The sequence below is a fragment of the Ranitomeya imitator genome, chromosome 1, assembly GCF_032444005.1.
Source record: "Ranitomeya imitator isolate aRanImi1 chromosome 1, aRanImi1.pri, whole genome shotgun sequence".
Classification (NCBI taxonomy): Eukaryota; Metazoa; Chordata; class Amphibia; order Anura; family Dendrobatidae; genus Ranitomeya; species Ranitomeya imitator.
In genome coordinates this window covers 1,101,903,662-1,101,924,147 of record NC_091282.1, presented here as the reverse complement: position 1 = coordinate 1,101,924,147, position 20,486 = coordinate 1,101,903,662, and the positions used below count along the sequence as shown (strand labels likewise).

At 41.9% G+C, this 20,486-nt stretch overlaps 1 protein-coding gene across 1 annotated transcript in view; it reads left to right on the top strand.

Annotated features, from left to right (window-relative positions):
* The first annotated feature begins 360 nt into the window (after positions 1–360).
* LOC138656931 (uncharacterized) overlaps positions 361–20,486 on the top strand; it is a 41,982-nt gene continuing 21,856 nt past the window's right edge. The window contains exons 1-7 of the mRNA XM_069744283.1: positions 361–1,232; positions 5,151–5,290; positions 7,098–7,226; positions 11,922–12,253; positions 12,367–12,500; positions 13,864–13,992; positions 19,482–19,729. Coding sequence (XP_069600384.1) covers positions 418–1,232; positions 5,151–5,290; positions 7,098–7,226; positions 11,922–12,253; positions 12,367–12,500; positions 13,864–13,992; positions 19,482–19,729 — 1,927 coding nt within the window. The 5' untranslated portion in view covers positions 361–417. The remainder of the gene's footprint in view (positions 1,233–5,150; positions 5,291–7,097; positions 7,227–11,921; positions 12,254–12,366; positions 12,501–13,863; positions 13,993–19,481; positions 19,730–20,486) is intronic.

Genomic DNA, 20,486 nt, shown 5'->3' with positions numbered 1-20,486 from the left:
TCGTAGAAGCTTCTCATAGAAGCTGGTTATATTTCGATTCCTTTCCTCACATAGTAAAAGATTTGAGGTAATTTGGGCTCTTTTCAAAGACATTGCAATTTTTTTAAATAATTTGTCTAAAAAAAGTCTGATGTCTATGGAGTGTGTGATCCGTTCCTGGTGATCATCAAATCAAAACTCTAATGTCTTCAAATGATGTGCCTCTTTACTCTCTGATATAACATTCTTCACTGAACCCCTTTCTCTTATGTACTACAACATACATCACGTAACAACATAACATGCGTAAGAACGTAAGAACGTAAGAACATGCATGGATCTCCCACTTGTTGATGTTTGTACTTTTTGTTGCAGAAACTTACATTAAAGCAAAACATTATTCAGATACCACCATTAAATTTAGAAGAAATAAATCATATGATTGACTACTGGCTAAATAGAGATTGTCGAAAACTCACTGGGTTCCAAAGAAAAGTCCTGCTAGAGAACTGTGCTCAATGTCCTCTTCCACTCTATTCAATGTGCTCTTACATGGAATCACACGAGTGGACCTCTTATACCCCTGAAAGGGAAATCCTTCTATATCCTGATATCTCTAAGGTGTTTTCGTGGCTTCTATCAAGACTAGAAAAAAATCACGGTGACCAAGTGATAAAAAAAACAGCTTCATACATTTCACTGTCCAGAAATGGCATCACGCAAGAAGAACTCTTGGATTTGCTATCACTTGACCAAGCTGTAATGGATGAAATAATTAAGTACCAGGGAGTTGCTGTGCCAGTGTTTCCAGAAGTCCTTTGGATCAAGCTACGTAAAGATTTTGGAATCTATTTGGTAGAACAGAGGACAGATGATAGCTATGTAATTAACTGGGCTCATGACCTATTTAGGACTGTGTGTGTGAATAGATATGTGAAGTCAAAAGATTATCAACTTTCTATCCATTCTGCATTCACCGACTACTACCTAGAAAGTCGAAGTCGCCATTGCCTTAATAAAAGTGATGCACCAATCATGCCACTATCATGGGAGATAAAACGTGAAAACCAAACAGTCCATGTGTTTAACTTACGTAAAATTCTTGGAATATCATACCATATGTTGCAGTCTAATCAAATGCAGCGTCTCGTGACCGAGTGCATATTCAATTATGAGTATCTGCTACACAAAGCCTGGGCTACCTCCATTGTGGAAATCCAGGAGGACATAAGAGCAGCCATTAATCCTGAAAAGTAAGGCATTTGGTATGGAGGAGAATGTATTTGACCAAAAGTAAATGTACTGGTATCTATTGAATGGTTATGAATAGCGGGACACTGTCAGCACAGAATGACTGTTCAAACCATCTACAGAAGTTTGGTGCACCCTTGGTGTGACCAAATATATAAATGCACTTTCCCACCTATTTGTTTTCTCTTTAACTTCACACTCCATCTTCTTTGATTGACAGCTCTGATTTTATAGATCCAGAAAAGTACATAGATAGATGGAACACAAGTAGGTGGGAAGGTGTACTTAAATATATGACCATGCCAAGGGTGCAGCGAGTGCCTGTACTTGGCTTGAACAGTTATTCTGTGCTGACAGACTCCCTTTAAGGATAAGCGATTCTTTAAATATTCACTATGTTGCTTGTGGGTTTTCGATTCCATGTTGTATTTGCTGCATATAATATATGGAGGCAGAAATATTAAACTAAATTCTAATATTTCAGCTACCATTGACTTATATGTACAGTGCATTAATAGAAATGTTATCCTTTGCAACAAAGAAAATGTTCAAAGCAAATATTGCACATGGACTTTACAGCTTTATTCTAGAATCTGTTGCTCTTTTTACACTGATTTTATCTTCTTGAAATTTTTTTCCAAATTTATGTAGATGTCAATTTTTGGTCAATTTTTCTTTTGTATTCTTTCAAGTTTTATGACTATTACTTATAATATGTAGGCTCAGTCAGACAACCAACTTGTACCCCTAATAATTCTATGGGGCTGGTCACATGTCAAAGGTTTTTTTATGGCACAAATATCTGCAAAAGTAAATGGAGACATGTTGGTTTTTGATCTGAGTCATAGACCAAACTCACCCATTCAACTCAGGGGTTAGTGGAAATTACAGCTAGCATAGGGATGACACCAGTGTGACATCCAAGTGTTGTCTGTTTTTCAGGTGGGATAAGCTTGGGTATGTTTGGGAGAGGGTTGCACAAGAGAAAAATGGATGCCAGACAGATGGCAAAAATGGACACCTGAACCCAAAATGGAGGAACATAAAATCCACTACACTGTTGAAAAATGGTCTTTTTCCAGTATGCAAACAAAACTGACGTGTGAATGATGCCTAAGTAAATTTCTCTAAGTTTAAATGGTTGCACTGCTTAATGATTTTATAAGATGTTTTCCCTTTTAAATGATTCTGTTATCCATATTTCATAAACATGATGCTTGTTCATCTCTTATGCCAAACAAGATACCGAGTACATAATATCAGAGATCTGGGAAAGAAAATTAAACAAGTATATGTAGTAGTCACCCAGACTCTATATAATCGCTCCAAACGCTAAACATGAAATGGAAGGAGGAACAGGAGCATATAGTAATAATGTAAAAAATCTTTATTAATATAACAAAGTTAAAAGAGGGGTATAGGACACACAATGAGCGTAATCTTGTAAACCATGACAGAACATGAAAAAAGGGGGGGAGAAACACATCCCACAACCCACCGCCCCCACGTAGAGTAATAAGGTGGTTGTAATCTGGCAATAAAGGGGAGTACCCCTGCAAAAAGCGTGGTACCATAAACTGGGATAGGTGGGAACACAGAACAAAATATGTCCCACCAAGCCGACAGGAGCCAAAATACACTGGCCAAAGAGAAGCCCCCACCGCAGTGGCAGTGCCTGACTAATGGGTGACTAAATGTGTGCAGAGCCTAGCAGCATGTACAAAATGGCATCCATAACGTTCCCTATCACACCAAATAGAAACAAGTAAATCATATGGTAAAAGTGGTGTGGTGTGAGAGGGATTCGCCGTTGCCCTCACACTCAAATAGGAGCGCACAGCCAAAGGCCGTGGGTGGCCAGAACGGCCCCAATGTCAGACATACAATCGCAGGGAGAGCTCACCTCCCCCCACGGGCATCAGGTGAGCTCTCCCTGCGATTGTATGTCTGACATTGGGGCCGTTCTGGCCACCCACGGCCTTTGGCTGTGCGCTCCTATTTGAGTGTGAGGGCAACGGCGAATCCCTCTCACACCACACTACTTTTACCATATGATTTACTTGTTTCTATTTGGTGTGATAGGGAACGTTATGGATGCCATTTTGTACATGCTGCTAGGCTCTGCACACATTTAGTCACCCATTAGTCAGGCACTGCCACTGCGGTGGGGGCTTCTCTTTGGCCAGTGTATTTTGGCTCCTGTCGGCTTGGTGGGACATATTTTGTTCTGTGTTCCCACCTATCCCAGTTTATGGTACCACGCTTTTTGCAGGGGTACTCCCCTTTATTGCCAGATTACAACCACCTTATTACTCTACGTGGGGGCGGTGGGTTGTGGGATGTGTTTCTCCCCCCCTTTTTTCATGTTCTGTCATGGTTTACAAGATTACGCTCATTGTGTGTCCTATACCCCTCTTTTAACTTTGTTATATTAATAAAGATTTTTTACATTATTACTATATGCTCCTGTTCCTCCTTCCATTTCTTGTTCATCTCTTATGTAGCAAGGCCAACAAGGGAGAGAGAAATAATAGCCCATTCATAAGGCTGCTCTGCATGTAATGTAGAGGGGTTATTTACCAAAACCGTTCAGAAGAAATTGTGCCTTTGTTGCAACCAATCAAAGCTCCCTTTGCATTTCTTTAACTACTCTTTTAAAATAAAAGTTGTGCCAAGATTGGTTGTTATGAGTAGAGTTGAGCTAATCTGTTCGGAATCGGTCGCCGAAACTGAATTTGCCACTTTTCGTGTCATATTGATACCCTATTTGTGCCAAATTTATATTTGACGTTCAATTCCGACCATATTCGGTCATTTCTACTCCCACTGACTCCAATGACATTTGTTTGGTGAATATTGCAAATACGATATTCGTTGACAATCGTAATCGGAACATTTTGAAAAATTTTTTCAACTCTAGTTATGAGCACAAAAGAAGATTTTTTATTTTAGTTAATTTTTTATAAATCTGCCACATAGTTGTCTCTCTATATCTTTGAAAACACCTGTGATGCTTTAGGGACATCTTTTGCTGGCCCTAATACTGATTGCTGACAATGATGCTGTGGGATGAATCCTCGAAGTGGTTGTAATGACAAGCAGCTCTGCTGTTCCTCCTTCTTCACACTGACTGTTGTGACATAAAAACTGGAGGTGTTTGTAATGACACTCAGCTCTGCTGTATTCTACAGTTTTTGCACAGATCGGGACTAGGAGCAGGGCTGCCTGTTATTATATCTCACAGGAAAAAGCATGTTCTTCTGACCTTCTAGGGATATATTCTTTTTACTCCCTGCATGACATATCCTGCTTATGATCGGTCAACATCATGTACAGGAAAAAGTACATACCTCAGATTAAAATCTCTGCTAATGACCCTTGAATGTATCATGAATTATAACCTAAATTTTACTAGCTAATATATCTGCTATGTAAATGAATAATTAATTTTAAAAAACAAAAACATATTATTTTTTTCAGCTCTGCATGTTGTGGCCAGTTTAACAAGCAAACATTCATGAAAGATCTTTTTTAATGGGTTTTGCACCTTCTATCCAAAGGGTGATCGAACATTTGCGTGAACACAACATCCTAATATAGGTCTATAGAAGATCCACAGCCACTCCGTATATAGCGGTCCATATTCAGTGAAACATGGATGTGTGCCATATAAAGCATCATCCCAGCCAAGTATTTGTAGATTTAGCAGACGTGGCTTCATATTTCTTATATTGTTTGAATGTGTTCTGTACATTTCCAATGAGTGTGAATGCATGGATCAAGTTCTCAAGTTTTTATTCCTTTCTCACAGAGCCTTGTATCAGTGACCATGAGCACTATTGTACTCGAGCAGTAAATCAGCCACAGTTTGACCTACCAATACTATTACATCACGGTACTTTATGCTTTCTGATTGACAGGCCAATGCTTGATTTGAATCTACTACTTGAAACTCTTCAGTTATCCATGAAGGTGCTAAGGAAGGACCCATGTCAGCTGGCGTCACAGCTTACAGGACGTCTGCACCAGATAGATGCCTCGGATAAACCTGTTGCCCCTGGTAGGACTAAATAATAATACTTATAAATAATATAAAAAAAAGTAAAATGGAAGTAGCACTCCAATGGAAATATGTGAGAAATGTGGACTTTATTCACCCAGATACAACGTTTCAGCATCTCATTTGAAGCCTTTCTCAAGTTTGAGAAAGTATTCACATGCAAAGCTGAAACAGATTCACCCTCTAATGCTCCTAGATCTTTCTGCAGCTTTTGATAAAGTTGACTAATGCAATAAAAATTATAGATTTGTGATGTTATGTGGTATTGATGGCACAGTTCTCCAGTGGTTAAATGGCAGACCACAATAACTGTTTTTGGCTCATTGCCCTCCTTACCACTTCACATTATGGAGTGCCAAAGGGCTCAGTATTACCTCCAATGCAATTTACATGTTATTGCATTACTATTAAGCAAAATAATCCAGAGCATTAGTCTGACATTCTGTGCAGACGATCCCCTATTATACCTATCCTTCTAGCTCAAAGTCAATAACACACCGCGGGTTACAAGTAGCCGCTTAGCTGAGCTAATAGACTTTGTGAGCTCCAGCTGGCCAAAGCTGAACTCACAGGCTTGATTTTCTCATGTTGAGAACTCAGCACCTTATTGCAAAATGGCAATTTGTAAATCCAACACCTCTACACATAGGAATCACAATATTGTAAAACTCAGGTTACATGCACGCGGTATCTTTAAGACGCCAGCTGATCTGCAGAGGTTTTCCCATGTGAAGCCCTTTCAGGAAAAAGCCAGCCATCTATTTGATGAAGCGGCTTTGCTGGTGGTTTTGTCATCATTTTTGCTGCCGTTTTGCTATCGGTATCTTTTTGTTGATATTTTAAATTACAACTAGTAAGTAACTTCCTGGCGGAAGCCGCCAGAGGGAGTGAATATGTTTTTAGGTGCTTCATGGTTTTCGAACCTTCAAGTGTTTATAAGATTTAACAGAAGACTGACAATATGCCCAGCAGTGTTGTTTTTACATTTTTGTGCAGTATGTTCAACTTTTGCTGTGGTTTTGCAGTGCTTTTTTTAGGTGGGAGTCAGGCGGAATACACTTGAAAACGACATCGAGTGTACATACCCTAAGACCACGCTTATAATTTGGATGTAGTTATCGATGGGGAATGGCCTCTTAGGAATCAGATATTTTCTTATTAAAGCTTTATTCTTCCACCTGAAACATTGCCGAACACCTCATTCCACCAGAAGACATGCCTTCATAACCTCAAGGGTGGTCTACTGTAATGCCTCGTTTCTAACTTCCATAAATAACATAAATACCCAGCTACTTGAAGGATCTACTGAAGCCCTAAACATCTTGCCATCTTATCAGATCAACAAGCATGAATAAGCTGGTCTAGCATCATACATGAAACATTTGGGGGCAGGAGCTTCTGTCAGGTAGACACAACTCTCTGGATCAAGCAAACAAATATTATTATTGGGCAGAATTGTTGCAAAGACCTAAAATGCACCTGTTCAGTTTCACGTCCAAGTGTGATTAGCACAGTCCCTAGATAAGACTTTTTATCAAATTGATCAGTTTACTCCCAGACTGTTGAGCACCATGGGAGAAGTGCATTACAAATGCTTCTTGTACATTGAATTCTTTACAGGATATGGAGCATCAAATCCAAAGGTAATGTAACAGACAGGACATAAAATATTGCACTCAGTACAAAAAGCGTATGAAGTTTACTAGATAGATCAACACTGAGCCATCTATCTATGCCAGATCTAAGTATGTGTAGGAAAATTATCTAAACGTGCAAATATTTAATAGATGACCTTTGTTAATTATAGGTGATCCTAGGAAATATCCTTTACTGCCAACCTTGATGTCCCAGTGTCAGCAGTCCTCTATTGCCACTTTCATACCTTCGTTCACGTGTTTCCTGCCACCTGGGGGGATCCTCTATGACACCTTAGCAGGTACACAGCTGAATATCTCAGAAAGTTTACATAAAACATATGTCTATGAATCATTTGTGGACAATTCTTTAATATTACTCTGAAGGTGTTGATCTTTTCATGACAACTTGGGTCATTTAAAACAACAATGTCCACCAATGTCTTTAATTGAAATAAGTTAAAATTCCTGTTTTATAATGTATTTTTATAGGAGCTACAGATCGCCTTCATATACACAGAGATATTTTTTCTTAGGTTTGGAAATGTAAAATAAATTAATATACTGATATATTTTTAATTTTCATCAAAACTGCATGGATCTCCCCATATCAGACCCTGTTGTGTGGACATGGAAGTTGTGATCTAGTGTTGGCAGTTGTGTCCTACCATTATAGGCTCCAGGATGAAGGAGCTTCCTCCTCCTCGCTGTGTGTTGATGACTTATATTAAGGGTAGTTCTGGCTCAATTTATGAGCTAAGCCAGCCCCCTTCTTCATCATATCTAATTTGAAGATTATAACAATATCATGACAGAAGGATGACATTTACAACGTTTTATATACCTTCCTTTTAACTAATGTTTTTTCATCCTCAATCTATTGATTGCTATGTTGTAGATAAGGTCCACATGTCCGTACACAATGATATTACCTGGTTACCAGGTTAGTGGTCCCTTTTAATTTATCATAGGAGCACTGTCCATGGCCAGTTTGAAGGACCCTAGGTCCCAGTGATTGGATTAGGAACTGAGACTTATACTTTCATCTCTGTGTTCCCTTGTGTAGGTATCGTAAATGTAATGGCAGTGACCTTTCTACATTCTACATGCATTGGAGTTACACAGTCTGTTTAATAAGAATATGAGATAAGGTGGTCGAGCCTCCTATAAACTTCACTGATTTAAAGGGAATGTATCATTAGAAAATGATCAAATCGGGTTTTTGTGCTACATGTTTTGTTAAAAGAATAAAGAAAATCGGTAATTTTGACATTCTCACTCTGGCGACTGAAGCTCTTTTAGACTCCATATCATCAGAGTCAGGATTACAATTACAGGTAATACCTCTATTATTATATTATTATTATTATTTAATGGCCTTTGGCTCGCTCTCAAGCCTTGACGATTTAATGGGTGACCAATCTGCAAGAAGATCGATCTTGTGCAAGCCTAGATAGGTTCACCAGGGTCTTCGGCACTGTTATTTTTATTGTATCAAGCCATCGGATTGCTGGTCTTCCTCTTCACCTTGTTTATTCTTTTCTTCTAACCATGACGCCTTTGAAATGTGGTGCTGGAGAAGGATGTTATCAATACCATGGATGGCAAGAAAAACAAACAAATCAATATTGGAACAAATCAAGCCAGACATGACACTAAAAGCAAGGATCATCAAGCTGCGACTTGCCTACTTTGGACACATGCAAAGAGAGCAATCACTGTAGAAGGACCTCATGGTTGGAAGAATAGAACAAACAATGCAAAAAGGAAAACCAGCAAACCGATGGTTTGATACAATCAAAATAACGGCAGAGGATGCCCTAATGGACCTATCTAGGCTTGCTCAAGGTCGATCACTCTACAGATCGTTCATCCGTCAAGTCGCTATGGCTGGAGATCGACCCAAAGGCCATTAACCCCTTACCGGCATCGGACGTACTATACCGTCCGATGCCGGCTCCCCTGCTTTGATGCAGGGCTCCGCGGTGAGCCCGCACCAAAGCCGGGACATGTCAGCTGTTTTGAACAGCTGACATGTGCCCGTAATAGGCGCGGGCAGAATCGCGATCTGCCCGCACCTATTAACTAGTTAAATGCCGCTGTCAAACGCAGACAGCGGCATTTAACTACCGCTTCCGGCCGGGCGGCCGGAAATGACGTCATCGCCGACCCCCGTCACATGTCCGGGGGTCGGCGATGCGTCTCCATTGTAGCCATAGAGGTCCTTGAGACCTCTATGGTTACTGATTGCCCGTCGCTGTGAGCGCCACCCTGTGGTCGGCGCTCACAGCACACGTGCAATTCTGCTACATAGCAGCGATCAGCAGATCGCTGCTATGTAGCAGAGCCGATCGGCTTGTGCCTGCTTCTAGCCTCTCATGGAGGCTATTGAAGCATGGCAAAAGTTAAAAAAAAAAGTTTAAAAAAATGTGAAAAAAATAAAAAAAACATAAAAGTTTAAATCACCCCCCTTTCGCCCCAATCAAAATAAATCAATAAAAAAAAATATCAAATCTACGCATATTTGGTATCGCCGCGCTCAGAATTGCCCGATCTATCAAATAAAAAAAAGTATTAACCTGATCGCTAAACAGTGTAGCGGGAAAAAAACTCGAAACGCCAGAATTACGTTTTTTTGGTCGCCGCGACATTGCATTAAAATGCAATAACGGGCGATCAAAAGAACGTATCTGCACCGAAATGCTATCATTAAAAACGTCATCTCGGCACGCAAAAAATAAGCCCTCAACCGACCCCAGATCACGAAAAATGGAGACGCTACGAGTATCGGAAAATGGCGCAATTTTTTTTTTTTTTTAGCAAAGTTTGGAATTTTTTTTCACCACTTAGATTAAAAATAACCTAGTCATGTTTGGTGTCTATGAACTCGTAATGACCTGGAGAATCATAATGGCAGGTCATTTTTAGCATTTAGTGAACCTAGCAAAAAAGCCAAACAAAAAACCAATGTGGGATTGCACTTTTTTTGCAATTTCACCGCACTTGGAATTTTTTTCCCGTTTTCTAGTACACGACATGCTAAAACCAATGATGTCGTTCAAAAGTACAACTCGTCCCGCAAAAAATAAGCCCTCACATGGCCAAATTGACGGAAAAATAAAAAAGTTATGGCTCTGGGAAGGAGGGGAGCGAAAAACGAACACGGAAAAACGAAAAATCCCCTGGTCATGAAGGGGTTAAATAATAATAATACAATAATAGAATTGTTACCTGTTATAGTAATCCGGACGCTGATGATATGGAGACTTGCTCAAAACCTTTACTAAGAAGACGGTCTCTACAAGTCTAAAGCCTCATTTTCCAGCACGATGAGCAATTTTTTTTCCTTTTAGCAAAGGTCATAATAATATGAAAAAAACATATAACACAAAAACCTGATTTGAACAATAGATAATTTTCTGATGATAGCTTCCCTTTAAGATCTCACTGAGATACTTGTAGTACATTAAGATTTATGCTACATTTGAATCGCCCCCAGACACGGCCATGCGTTTCGGTACCGGGCCTCTCTGGTTCGGTTCTGAGGTTGTCACGGTGGCTAGACCCAGTCCGCGGCCCTGCTAAGGGGCGTCCAATAAAGGTGGTGGTACAGTCTGTCAGGGGTTCGTGACGCCACCTGTGGTGTTCGGTCAGGGTGACCGACGCTGCTATGGGGTCCGCTGGGGTGATGGAATGGCAGCTGGATGGTATACCTTCCCACAGGTGAAATATATCCCCAGGGCTTCCCCGTGGTGTAGGTAGCGATGGTGTGAGGTGCAGGCAATAACGAGGACACAAGGTTGCAGTCTCTTTACCTCTTTACTGAAGACTTCAGGATCCTCAATCCAGAGCACGTTTAACAGGGCTATCAGAGACCGGCCGGTCTGATGGGCACTTCCAGAGTTTCCCTCGCAGATGGAAATCGCTGCCTACCACTAGCGCCTGTGTGTTGTAGTCCTACCCTGCTGAGCATTCGGAATAGTCCTCACAACTGCTGTTCTCGTTCGTCGTTCTCTACAGCTCTCTCTTTAGTTCCAGATGTTACTAGTTTCTCGTCGCCCAGGTATGTTTTGGCTAGGACGCACCCGTATGACGGGAAGGCTTGGAGGTCTTCCGGGACCCTAGAGATGCCCCACATCCAATGTTGCCCCCTATGTCTTCTTAGGAAATTTAAGGTAGACAGCCAACCTATAATTAACTGTCCTGCGGAGTTCGAAGCAAGGCCTGAAGTCAGTTACTCCTGCGGGATTCCGGCCACCGGCTACACGCCTCAGTAGGATGTTGCCCCGGTCTCACGGCACGACTCCTACTGGTACTCCTTTTTGCTTGATCTCGTTTACACTGTTCCACAATATCCTTCCCTTCTTATCTCTTTCTTAGGATACCGCCGCAAGGAAGTGCAGGCGCGGTTCTGTAACGTTCTGTTCTGTTCGCTAGGCTCCTGCCAGGTTCTCACGCCTGACAGGGACCCCCCTGTGTCTTCTCCCCGCAACACCCCCTGTCACGGGATGTTGCCTGAATCCAACCCAGTCAGCTTCTGACTAACTTCCTCCCCAGCCCCTAGTTTTACCAGTGTGAGGAGTGGCCCAATAAATAAAGTCTTTTTCTCCCCCTAGTGGCCGGAGTGTGAAGTGTAATGTGTTCTGGTGATACCTGGTCAGGAGAATTCCTTCAGTGCCATCAGACGTACCATCACTCCCCTTAGTGGCAGAGTGTCATACTGCAACGACCAGATCTCTGGGGTGCTGCACATTAACTCCAGTAACCTGAATTCATTGGATCGTAGTGGTGATGTTGGCTTTGGTGGATCCTGTCTTATCAGCTGCCTATAGAGGTGTTACCTGTAATCCTGCCTCTGATGATAATGAGACATCTGAAAGAACAGGAAATATAAGTCTAAAATAGCCCCAGTAGACAGTGTGAAAACTGAAGGATTTCTCTATTTTTTAAGCAGAGTATAAGAAGAACTATTATACTTTATTACTGTTGTTATATAGGTCACACCGACAGTATTACTGCAGTCGCAGAAGCGCACACTGACCTTCGAGCAATGACGGCTTCCAAGGATGGCACCCTGAAGGTTTGGGACCTAGTAGCGGGGAAACCTGTATTCACTCTTCATGGCATCGGAAAGGACATTGACTCCATCACTGTGTGTAGGCAGAACAGAATAGTTGCTGTCACTCAGGACCACAGTTTCCAGATATGGGACCTTTCATGTCGCAGAATGATATACACCTCCAATAATTGTCTGGATGCCCCTATCCTAACATCTGCTATGGATGGACAACTTCTCCTGGCTTTTTTTGATGGCAGCCATTTAGTTAAGGTTGGATCCATTATTCTTTTTTAAACTGGATATAATAATGATTTATGTTTGTTTGTTTTTTACTTTGTTGTTTTGATTGAACATTTTTTTTTTTGTAATTTCATGTATTGCAGGTGTTTGACTTGGCTGAATCCTGTAACCTTATCTGTCAGGTAGACATTCCAGCAGATGAAGCGCCAGTTCATAAAAACCACTCCATTCTGGTTTCCAGGAATTCTTTTAAAGAATACATTGTATTTGCCTACAGGTAATAAATCCATAAGCTTCAGGGCACATCTCTAAGGTTAACCCCTTTCTGACCTCGGACGGGATAGTACGTCCGAGATCAGATCCCCTGCTTTGATACAGGCTCTGGCGGTGAGCCCGCATCAAAGCCGGGACATGTGAGCTGTATTGAAGAGCTGACATGTGCTCGCAATAATCACGATTCACCCGCCGCTATTAACTAGGTAAATGCCGCTGTCAAACTCTGACAGCGGCATTTAACTACCACTTCCGGCCATCTGGATGGAAATGAGCGCATCGCTGACCCCCGTCACATGATCGGGGGTCAGTAATTCGTCGGCATAACAACCATAATAGTTATGCACAACAACTTCAGTGTGCATAACTATTCAACCCCCTAAAGTCAGTACTTTGTAAAGCCTCCCTTTGTGGAAATTACAGCTGCAAATCACTTTGGATAACTCTCTATGAGCTTTGCACATCTTACCACTGGGATTTTTGCCCATTCCTCAAGGCAAAACTGCTTCAGCTCCTTCAAGTTAGATGGTTTCCTCTGGTGAACAGCAGTCTTCAAGTCTGACCACAGATTCTCAATTGAATCAAGGCTATAACTAGGCCTCTCCAAAACATATACACATTTCCCCTTAAACCACTCAAATGTTGCTTTAGCAGTATGCTTTGGGCCATTGTCTTTTTGGAAGGTGAACCTCCGTTCCAGTCTCAAATCACTGACAGACTGAAACAGGTTTTGCTCAAGAATATCCCTGTGTTTTGCACCATCCATCTTCCTCTTGACTTGGACCATTTTCCCTGTCCCTGCTGCCGAAAAACATCCCCACAGCATCCTGCTGCCTCCACCATGTTTCGCTGTGGGGATGGTGTGCTTGAAGTGATGAGTTTTGTTGATTTGGTGCCAGACATAGTGTTTACCTTGGTGGCCACAAAGTTCAATTTTGGTCTCATCTGACAACAGCACCTTCCTCCATCAGTTGAGGAATCTCCTACATGTCTTCTGGCAAACTTGAAATGAGCCTTATAATTTTTGTGTGTAAGTAAGGGCTTTTTTTCTGCCCACAAATGTGTAGCATTTAGTGGGACCTGTAAAATTATGTGAGTTACACACAATCACCTGCACTCCCCCACTCTAAAGAAAATAAAAGCATGCAGCTATATTATTTTAGGGTCACTGAGCAAATCAACCCTATTTTTTACCCATTATTTGTGGATTCCCAGAGGTTGGTACCCCTGTATGGCCTGCAAAATTAGCAGCAAATTGTTACTAGAAAAGCACTAAATCTGTTCTGTTCTTTTGTTAAATGCTAAGAGGATCATGAGCAAAGGAATGTGCAACAGAGGAGTTCTCTTTTGTTTCCTCTTTGTGACAGGAGTGGGAAGGAAGCCATGGTGCTGAATGCCAAACGCGGAGCTGTCATTGCCAAACTTACTGCACAAGAGCCTGTGGCTTCAATTCAAGGTGTGGCTGTAACCAAGGAGTATTTCCTACTGATCTGCAGGTATCTAAATATTAATTGCAGTACATGACACACTTGTTACCTGCTGCTTTGATTTTCCATGTTAATTGATTTGATATTCGATTACCTGTCCTTTTATACAAAACCTGACATGAGCTTTCTGCCTTGATCATCCACGGGAAATTAACATTGCTTTGGTGCACATATCATTTTAATATGTCCAGAACTGTCCTGATTTTCGTGCTGTGTAACTTGCAATCCATACTATGTAAGTTGTCAATTATTATTTATCGTTATCCTGCCAGCACTGTAGATGCTGGAATTTCCCTCACTTCCATCATGTATTGCTTTTGACATTGTACAATTGATTGTCTCCTCCAAACTGAAGTGCAGGAGAGCAGACAGACCAAGAACCTTTCCCACTTTGGATATCTTGGTGACTCTGCTGCGAGAGAGTGATGACACTTGATAACAGTCAATAGACAGAGGCCGGCCTCACACTCAGCGTTGAAAAATACGGTCCGTATTTTACGGCCGTAATACGCCTCAAAATTAGAAATACGGTGATCCGTAAGAACTCCGTAGGCAAGGTGTGGTCGCGTATTTTGCGCATGTAATGTTGCGTATGTAATCCGTATGCCCACCGTAATGCGTATTTTTCACGCAACCTGACAAAATGGACATTTAACGGTTTTGGCGGCTGAAATTGATTTAAATTACCCTCATCAACCCTATTTAAGGCCTGTACAACAGGTGGCTCACTCCCATATGGCCATTTTGTGGTTTGTCAATTGTTGGAGTGTTGTGGTAACATTTGTACCATGTCTGACCACCTGCAGTTCACCCCAACGCAGCGGGTTTTGTTCAACTGGCTATTGTCTCGTCGGTTTGGGCACCCATACCCTGTGATTGTGGATCCGCGAAGGAGGAGCAGAAGAATCTGGGTGCATCCTCTTCTGACTAAACGCCTCACTAAAGGCCATTTTCATCGGCTATATACAGCTCTGCGGGAACATCCTGAAAAGTTTTATCTCTACTGTCGCATGACAATCCAAACATTTGACAGATTGTTGGAGATATTACGCCCAGGAATAACATTTCAGGACACAAGGCTGCGCAAAGCTATCTCCGCTGAGGAGCGTCTTCTCCTCACGTTACGGTATGTATTCTACATCTTCACATACTGTATGTTGATGATCTTTTTTTTTGTGACGTAACTGTTATAGTTAAGCCCCTTAAGGACATTTTTCCCTTTCCAGCGTTAATCTAGTATCAGACAAATGCAAATATGATTGTGCTTATTCATGTTTTGTGTTCTGATAATTTTTTTATTTTTCACTTACAGATTTCTGTCCACTGGATTGTCCTTTGCGGGTCTCCACCTTGAATTTTTGATTGGCCGCTCCACCATTTCTGGCATTGTGCGGTTAACCTGACGCCAAATATGGGATAGACTTAAGGACCTTGTGATGCCTGAGCCAAAACAGGCTGATTGGCTCAAAATAGCCCGTGGGTTCCAGGTCAATTGTGACTTCCCAAACTGCATTGGAGCGGTGGATGGGAAACATATTAGGGTACGTAAGCCGCCGAACTCTGGCTCCCAATTCTACAACTATAAGCAGTTTTTCTCTGTAGTTCTGTTAGCTGTAGTTGACAGTAACTACAGGTTTATAATTGTAGACATTGGGGCCTATGGCCGAACTGGAGACTCTAGGGTCTTCAATTTGTCTATAATGGGTCGGCGGCTACGTGACAACCATTTAGACCTCCCACCACCACAACAACTCCCAGGCTCCACTGCAGAAGCACTGCCTTTTTTTTGGGTTGGAGATAAGGCCTTCAAACTCACCAGACACGTCATGAGGCCTTATCCCCGGCGCAACCTGGACCACCGTCGGAGGATATTTAATTTGCGCTTTTCTAGGGTGCGCAGACTGGTGGAGTGCGCCTTTGGTATTCTGGTGGCCAAATGGCATGTCCTACAGACTGCCATACAGCTCAGTGAGGCTACAGTAAATGAAGTAATCAAAGCATCAGTAATTTTGCACAACTATACCCGCATACATGATTGCTTCTCAGATGGTAATGATGAACACATGTTGCGTAGTGTAATTAGGCCAACACCACATGGCCCTCCTCCGCGCCGTCCCCTTTCTGGCATCAAAGTTAGGGATGTATTGACCAATTATTTTGTTTCTCCTCAGGGTTCTACTCCCTGGCAAGATTATGCTGTTTCTCAGTTGTGATTTAATTTTTTTAAAGATATGTTTGGGAAATATACTATTTTCATCCACTGAAACCGTACTGTGTGTGTTTTGTTTCCTTACTGACCGTATGTTTCTGTTTTCTGAATATGTGTGTGATGCAAAAATGATTAATCCACAAACATCATTTGGCTTTGTTGAGAACTTTTTACTATCATAGCAACCCTTTTGTTTGGTTCTTTACACCATATTTTAGCCATATGGTTTGTATAACCCTTTTTTATTGGTTGCTTTCTAACAAGGATCCACGACAAAGTGGAAATGGTGGGCAAACACAAAATTAACATGGTAGCCAGCTACCAAAATAAAAACAAAATAAACAAGCAAAAAAACCAAAATATTACAGATCCCTGTAAGTTGGTGGGGGAGATGTTGCCAGCTCTGGGTCCTGGTCAGGGGACCTTTGTTGGGCCGATGGCAGTTCATCCTGTGAGGATGCAGTGGCTTGTGGCCCAGAATACTGGCCTTGTCCATATTGGCCAGATGTGTGGTGACCATAAGCCAATTGGCTCTGTGCATCATGCTGAGGTACAGATTGACTTGCATCATACCCCAACCCAAAATGGCCATGTTGTCCAAACCCAGGTTGGGACCAGCCAACATCACTGGGTCTGGAGAAGTGGCCATATTGGGATTGGGGGTTGTAGCCTGCCATTTGGTAGTCTGATGGCCTTTGTAGATTTTGGGATGGGAGGGGTTGAAGTGGAGGCATACGTGGAGTAGGTGCTGCAAATCCTGATTGATTTTGCTCCTGTTGAGGGAATTGAAGGCGCAAGAGGTTGGTGTGGCCAAGCTGCCTTGGCTCCAGATATTCAAAAACCTCATAGGGGTTATTTGGAGGGGTGCTTAAATCAATCAGGATTTGCATACACCCTCTCACACGTAGCCTCACCTCACGGGGAAGGGGTCTAAGGTAACGGGCAAGGCTGCGGGCAAAGGCCTCCTCGCCATCATCCGTGGCTGCCCTGGCCAAATAATTGAGGACCCTAGCATCAACATCACTTCTTCTGGCTTCAAGCTCTCTCCTTCGCCGGGATCTCCGTAAAGGCCCAGCTGCCTGTGGGGATGACACCAGTGGGCCTGTAGGGCTGCTGCTGTGGCCATGTTCCACAAGCCTTTCCGCATCATGTGCGGCTGAGGGTGGTGGTGCAGCATCTTCCTCACTTACTGCTGCCTGCAGTGATGATGATGCTGATGGGTCCTCAAGGATGGATGCTGATGAAGCCAAAGATGGTCCTGCAACCTCTTCCTCCACACTTACAAGATCTATGATAGGGTCAGATTCTGATCCGGTTTCCCTCTCTGTGAGGTTAGACTGTGTTCTGTTAATAAAACAATAAAAGGTAATTATTTTGTGGACATTGTTTAATTACACATCTGTGTGCAATATTACCACAAAAAAAAACACAACCTCAGATCAGCACAACATCTCCTTCTCTACTTCCCTCTTATCTCATATTCACACAAGAATATACAAGATTTGTCTTGTGGATCCCAACAAATGTACCAAACACTATCACAACACATCATAATGTGGCATACCATTTCAAGCTAGACCAAAACCATGAAGAACCACCTCTTCAAACAATCAGATAACATGCAGTAACCACCCATCCCACAAAACACTGCATGAACATCTCTAAACTTGCATACTACATTCTCACCCATCCCTTGTTGAAGCTTGGGATGCTCCTCTCTCCTCCAGGACACTTTTTGAATTTATGCTTGTTTACATTATTGTTTGCACTATATTGACACATCATTACATGTAATTTGCAATGTCATAACCCTAATCCACAAAACAGACTAAGATTTAGTTTCATTACAAATGTGTTGAGTGGTTCTTACTGCCTAAGATCCATACTGACATCCAAAAAGGAAAGACGGTCATAGTATATATATTTCCGCTTCTTCAGTGGGGCTGCTGACCCACTCCTAGCCCGCTGCTGTCTTTCCCGCCGGTATTGGTCCTGGATGCTGCGCCATCGAGTCATAACATCATCCACTGCAATTACATGGTCAGAAATATTGTTCAATATCATTCTGAACATAGCTTATTCCAGTTGTCAGTCATATTTTTTATTTTTGTTTAAAAAGTTGGTAGAGCACCATAATTTCCATGGTGAGGCAGATGATAAAGGGGTTACATGCAGAGGTCTATATATCGCCCACAGTTAATAACTTGATAGTATCAGACTGGTAGAGAGGGGAGAGAACCCTGTTCTTGCAAACATACATTAGGTAAGATAGGATAGGATAGTACAGGAAAATGCCTTGTGCAATAATGAGACTACTGTGCGAAATTATGTAAAAATAAGACAAGGGACAACAACCCTCTGGACGGGGTATGAGGCCAAGAAAATATTTAGCAGGGCAAGATCAAGATGAACTATGTCCAGAAACACTTTGGCATGTTACTCAGCTTTAGAAAATGCCAAAAAAGGTCATAAATGACATATAAAGATAAAAATGATTGCTCAAGTAATCATGTAAGGAAAGCATCTTTTAAAGTTAAATCTTGTGAATACATGAGTGTACTTACATAGTCTTGTCTGCTCCGCACGTGGCCGTTGGGCATAATTGGGGAATAGGAGCCCACAGATGGCCCTCCAAGCTGCCTCTTTCCTGGCCCGGTTGGAGTAGTTGGGATCCCGCTGGTCCCATATTTCTGGCCTTTCTTGGACCAGGATGAGGAGCATATCCACGTTAATGATGGATGCCATGCTGCTTGGAACTCTGTGGAGGCGAGCACCAGACTTCCGGGATGTCTGTGTGGCTTTTTGAGCTAATTAGCATGTCTGAGTTTCATGATTGAGGGCTTGGCTCAATTCCTTGCACCTGGCGATGTCTGGAGATGTCTGGCGTATTTAACGCAAGTCACACTGTTGGTCCGTGTGTAATCCGTATATTTCTCGCCCCCATAGACTTTCATTGGCGATTTTTTTGCGCACTACGGTGACAAACGCAGCATGCTGCGATTTTCTACGGCCGTAGAAGGACGTATAATACGGATCCGTAAAATACGGCAGGTAGAAGCTTGGCCATAGAGATGCATTGTACCGTGTGCAATCCGTATTTTCTGCACCTCTCTTACGTCCGTAAAACTCGCTAGTGTGAGGCCGGCCAGAGAGTAAGAGAAAAGGGAGACACCTAATCATCTATCAAAGGAGATCATCTCAATAACATGAAAAAATCTGCACTGAGTTCTGACTATGTCGCTGTAATAGGTTATGTTCTCTAAACACGATAATGCTCTGTATATTGCAGGTATCCGTCACCAAAACTACATGACGTGGTGCACATTGAGCTGTTCAGCGTGCACACATTTGCCTATATTCGCACAGTGAAGGGCTGCAGCAATGACTTCATTACTAAGTTTGCCGTGAATAGTCAGGGATCACACGTAGTTGCATTTTCTCGGCTCCCAAACACCAACACCACTGAGATAGTAATTTGGAATCTAGAAACAGAGGACCATAAACACATGGTCAAATTTTCATCAGTACCCATGGGAGGTAAGCTCAATCACGCTGCCGATATGTAAGATTCACGATCATATTTTCTGTTATTTTGTCTATAACATATATTGCTTTATAAATTGAGTAAAATGACAGTGGTAGCACAGTTTTCTAGTGAGAAAAGTTGCATGGTGTTGGGTCAGAAGTAAAAGTGTGACTGTATATCAGATTTGAAGGTGATGTACAACATGGCCTGAATTCATCATAGCCTTCGCTCCTATTTTTTGTCTAGTTTTGTGTGTTTTGCACACCCAATTCATTATTATACTTGCGCCTTTTATTAAGTCTATTTTATATGTGCTCTCCTATTTTGCCTTGTTTTTTTTGTTTGAGGACGAAACTAGAAATTCCAGATGTTTTCACTTGATTAAAACTAATTGTGACATTTTTAAAAATAGTAAGATTTAGCGCAGCTTCACTCCAATCCCCCCTGGGGTATTTTTGAGTATGCACAATTTTTGTAACTTTTTGGTACCAACATGCAACCATTGAAGACAGGAAGAAAGCCATTTTTTACTTTGGGCCAAATTCATGAATCAGGTGTGCCATTTTGATGAATTTAATGCCAAAAATGGCAACTAATACCACAAGACAAAAAAGGAAGTGATTTAAAAAATCCCCGCGAGTTATGAATCGAGGCCAGTTTGTAAAGATAAAAATGGATGTTGTATTTACAATAATTTTTAATAGGGACACAACAATCATTTAAATGCTCTAGTAACCTACAAATCATTCCAGTTTAAGAATTTACTTG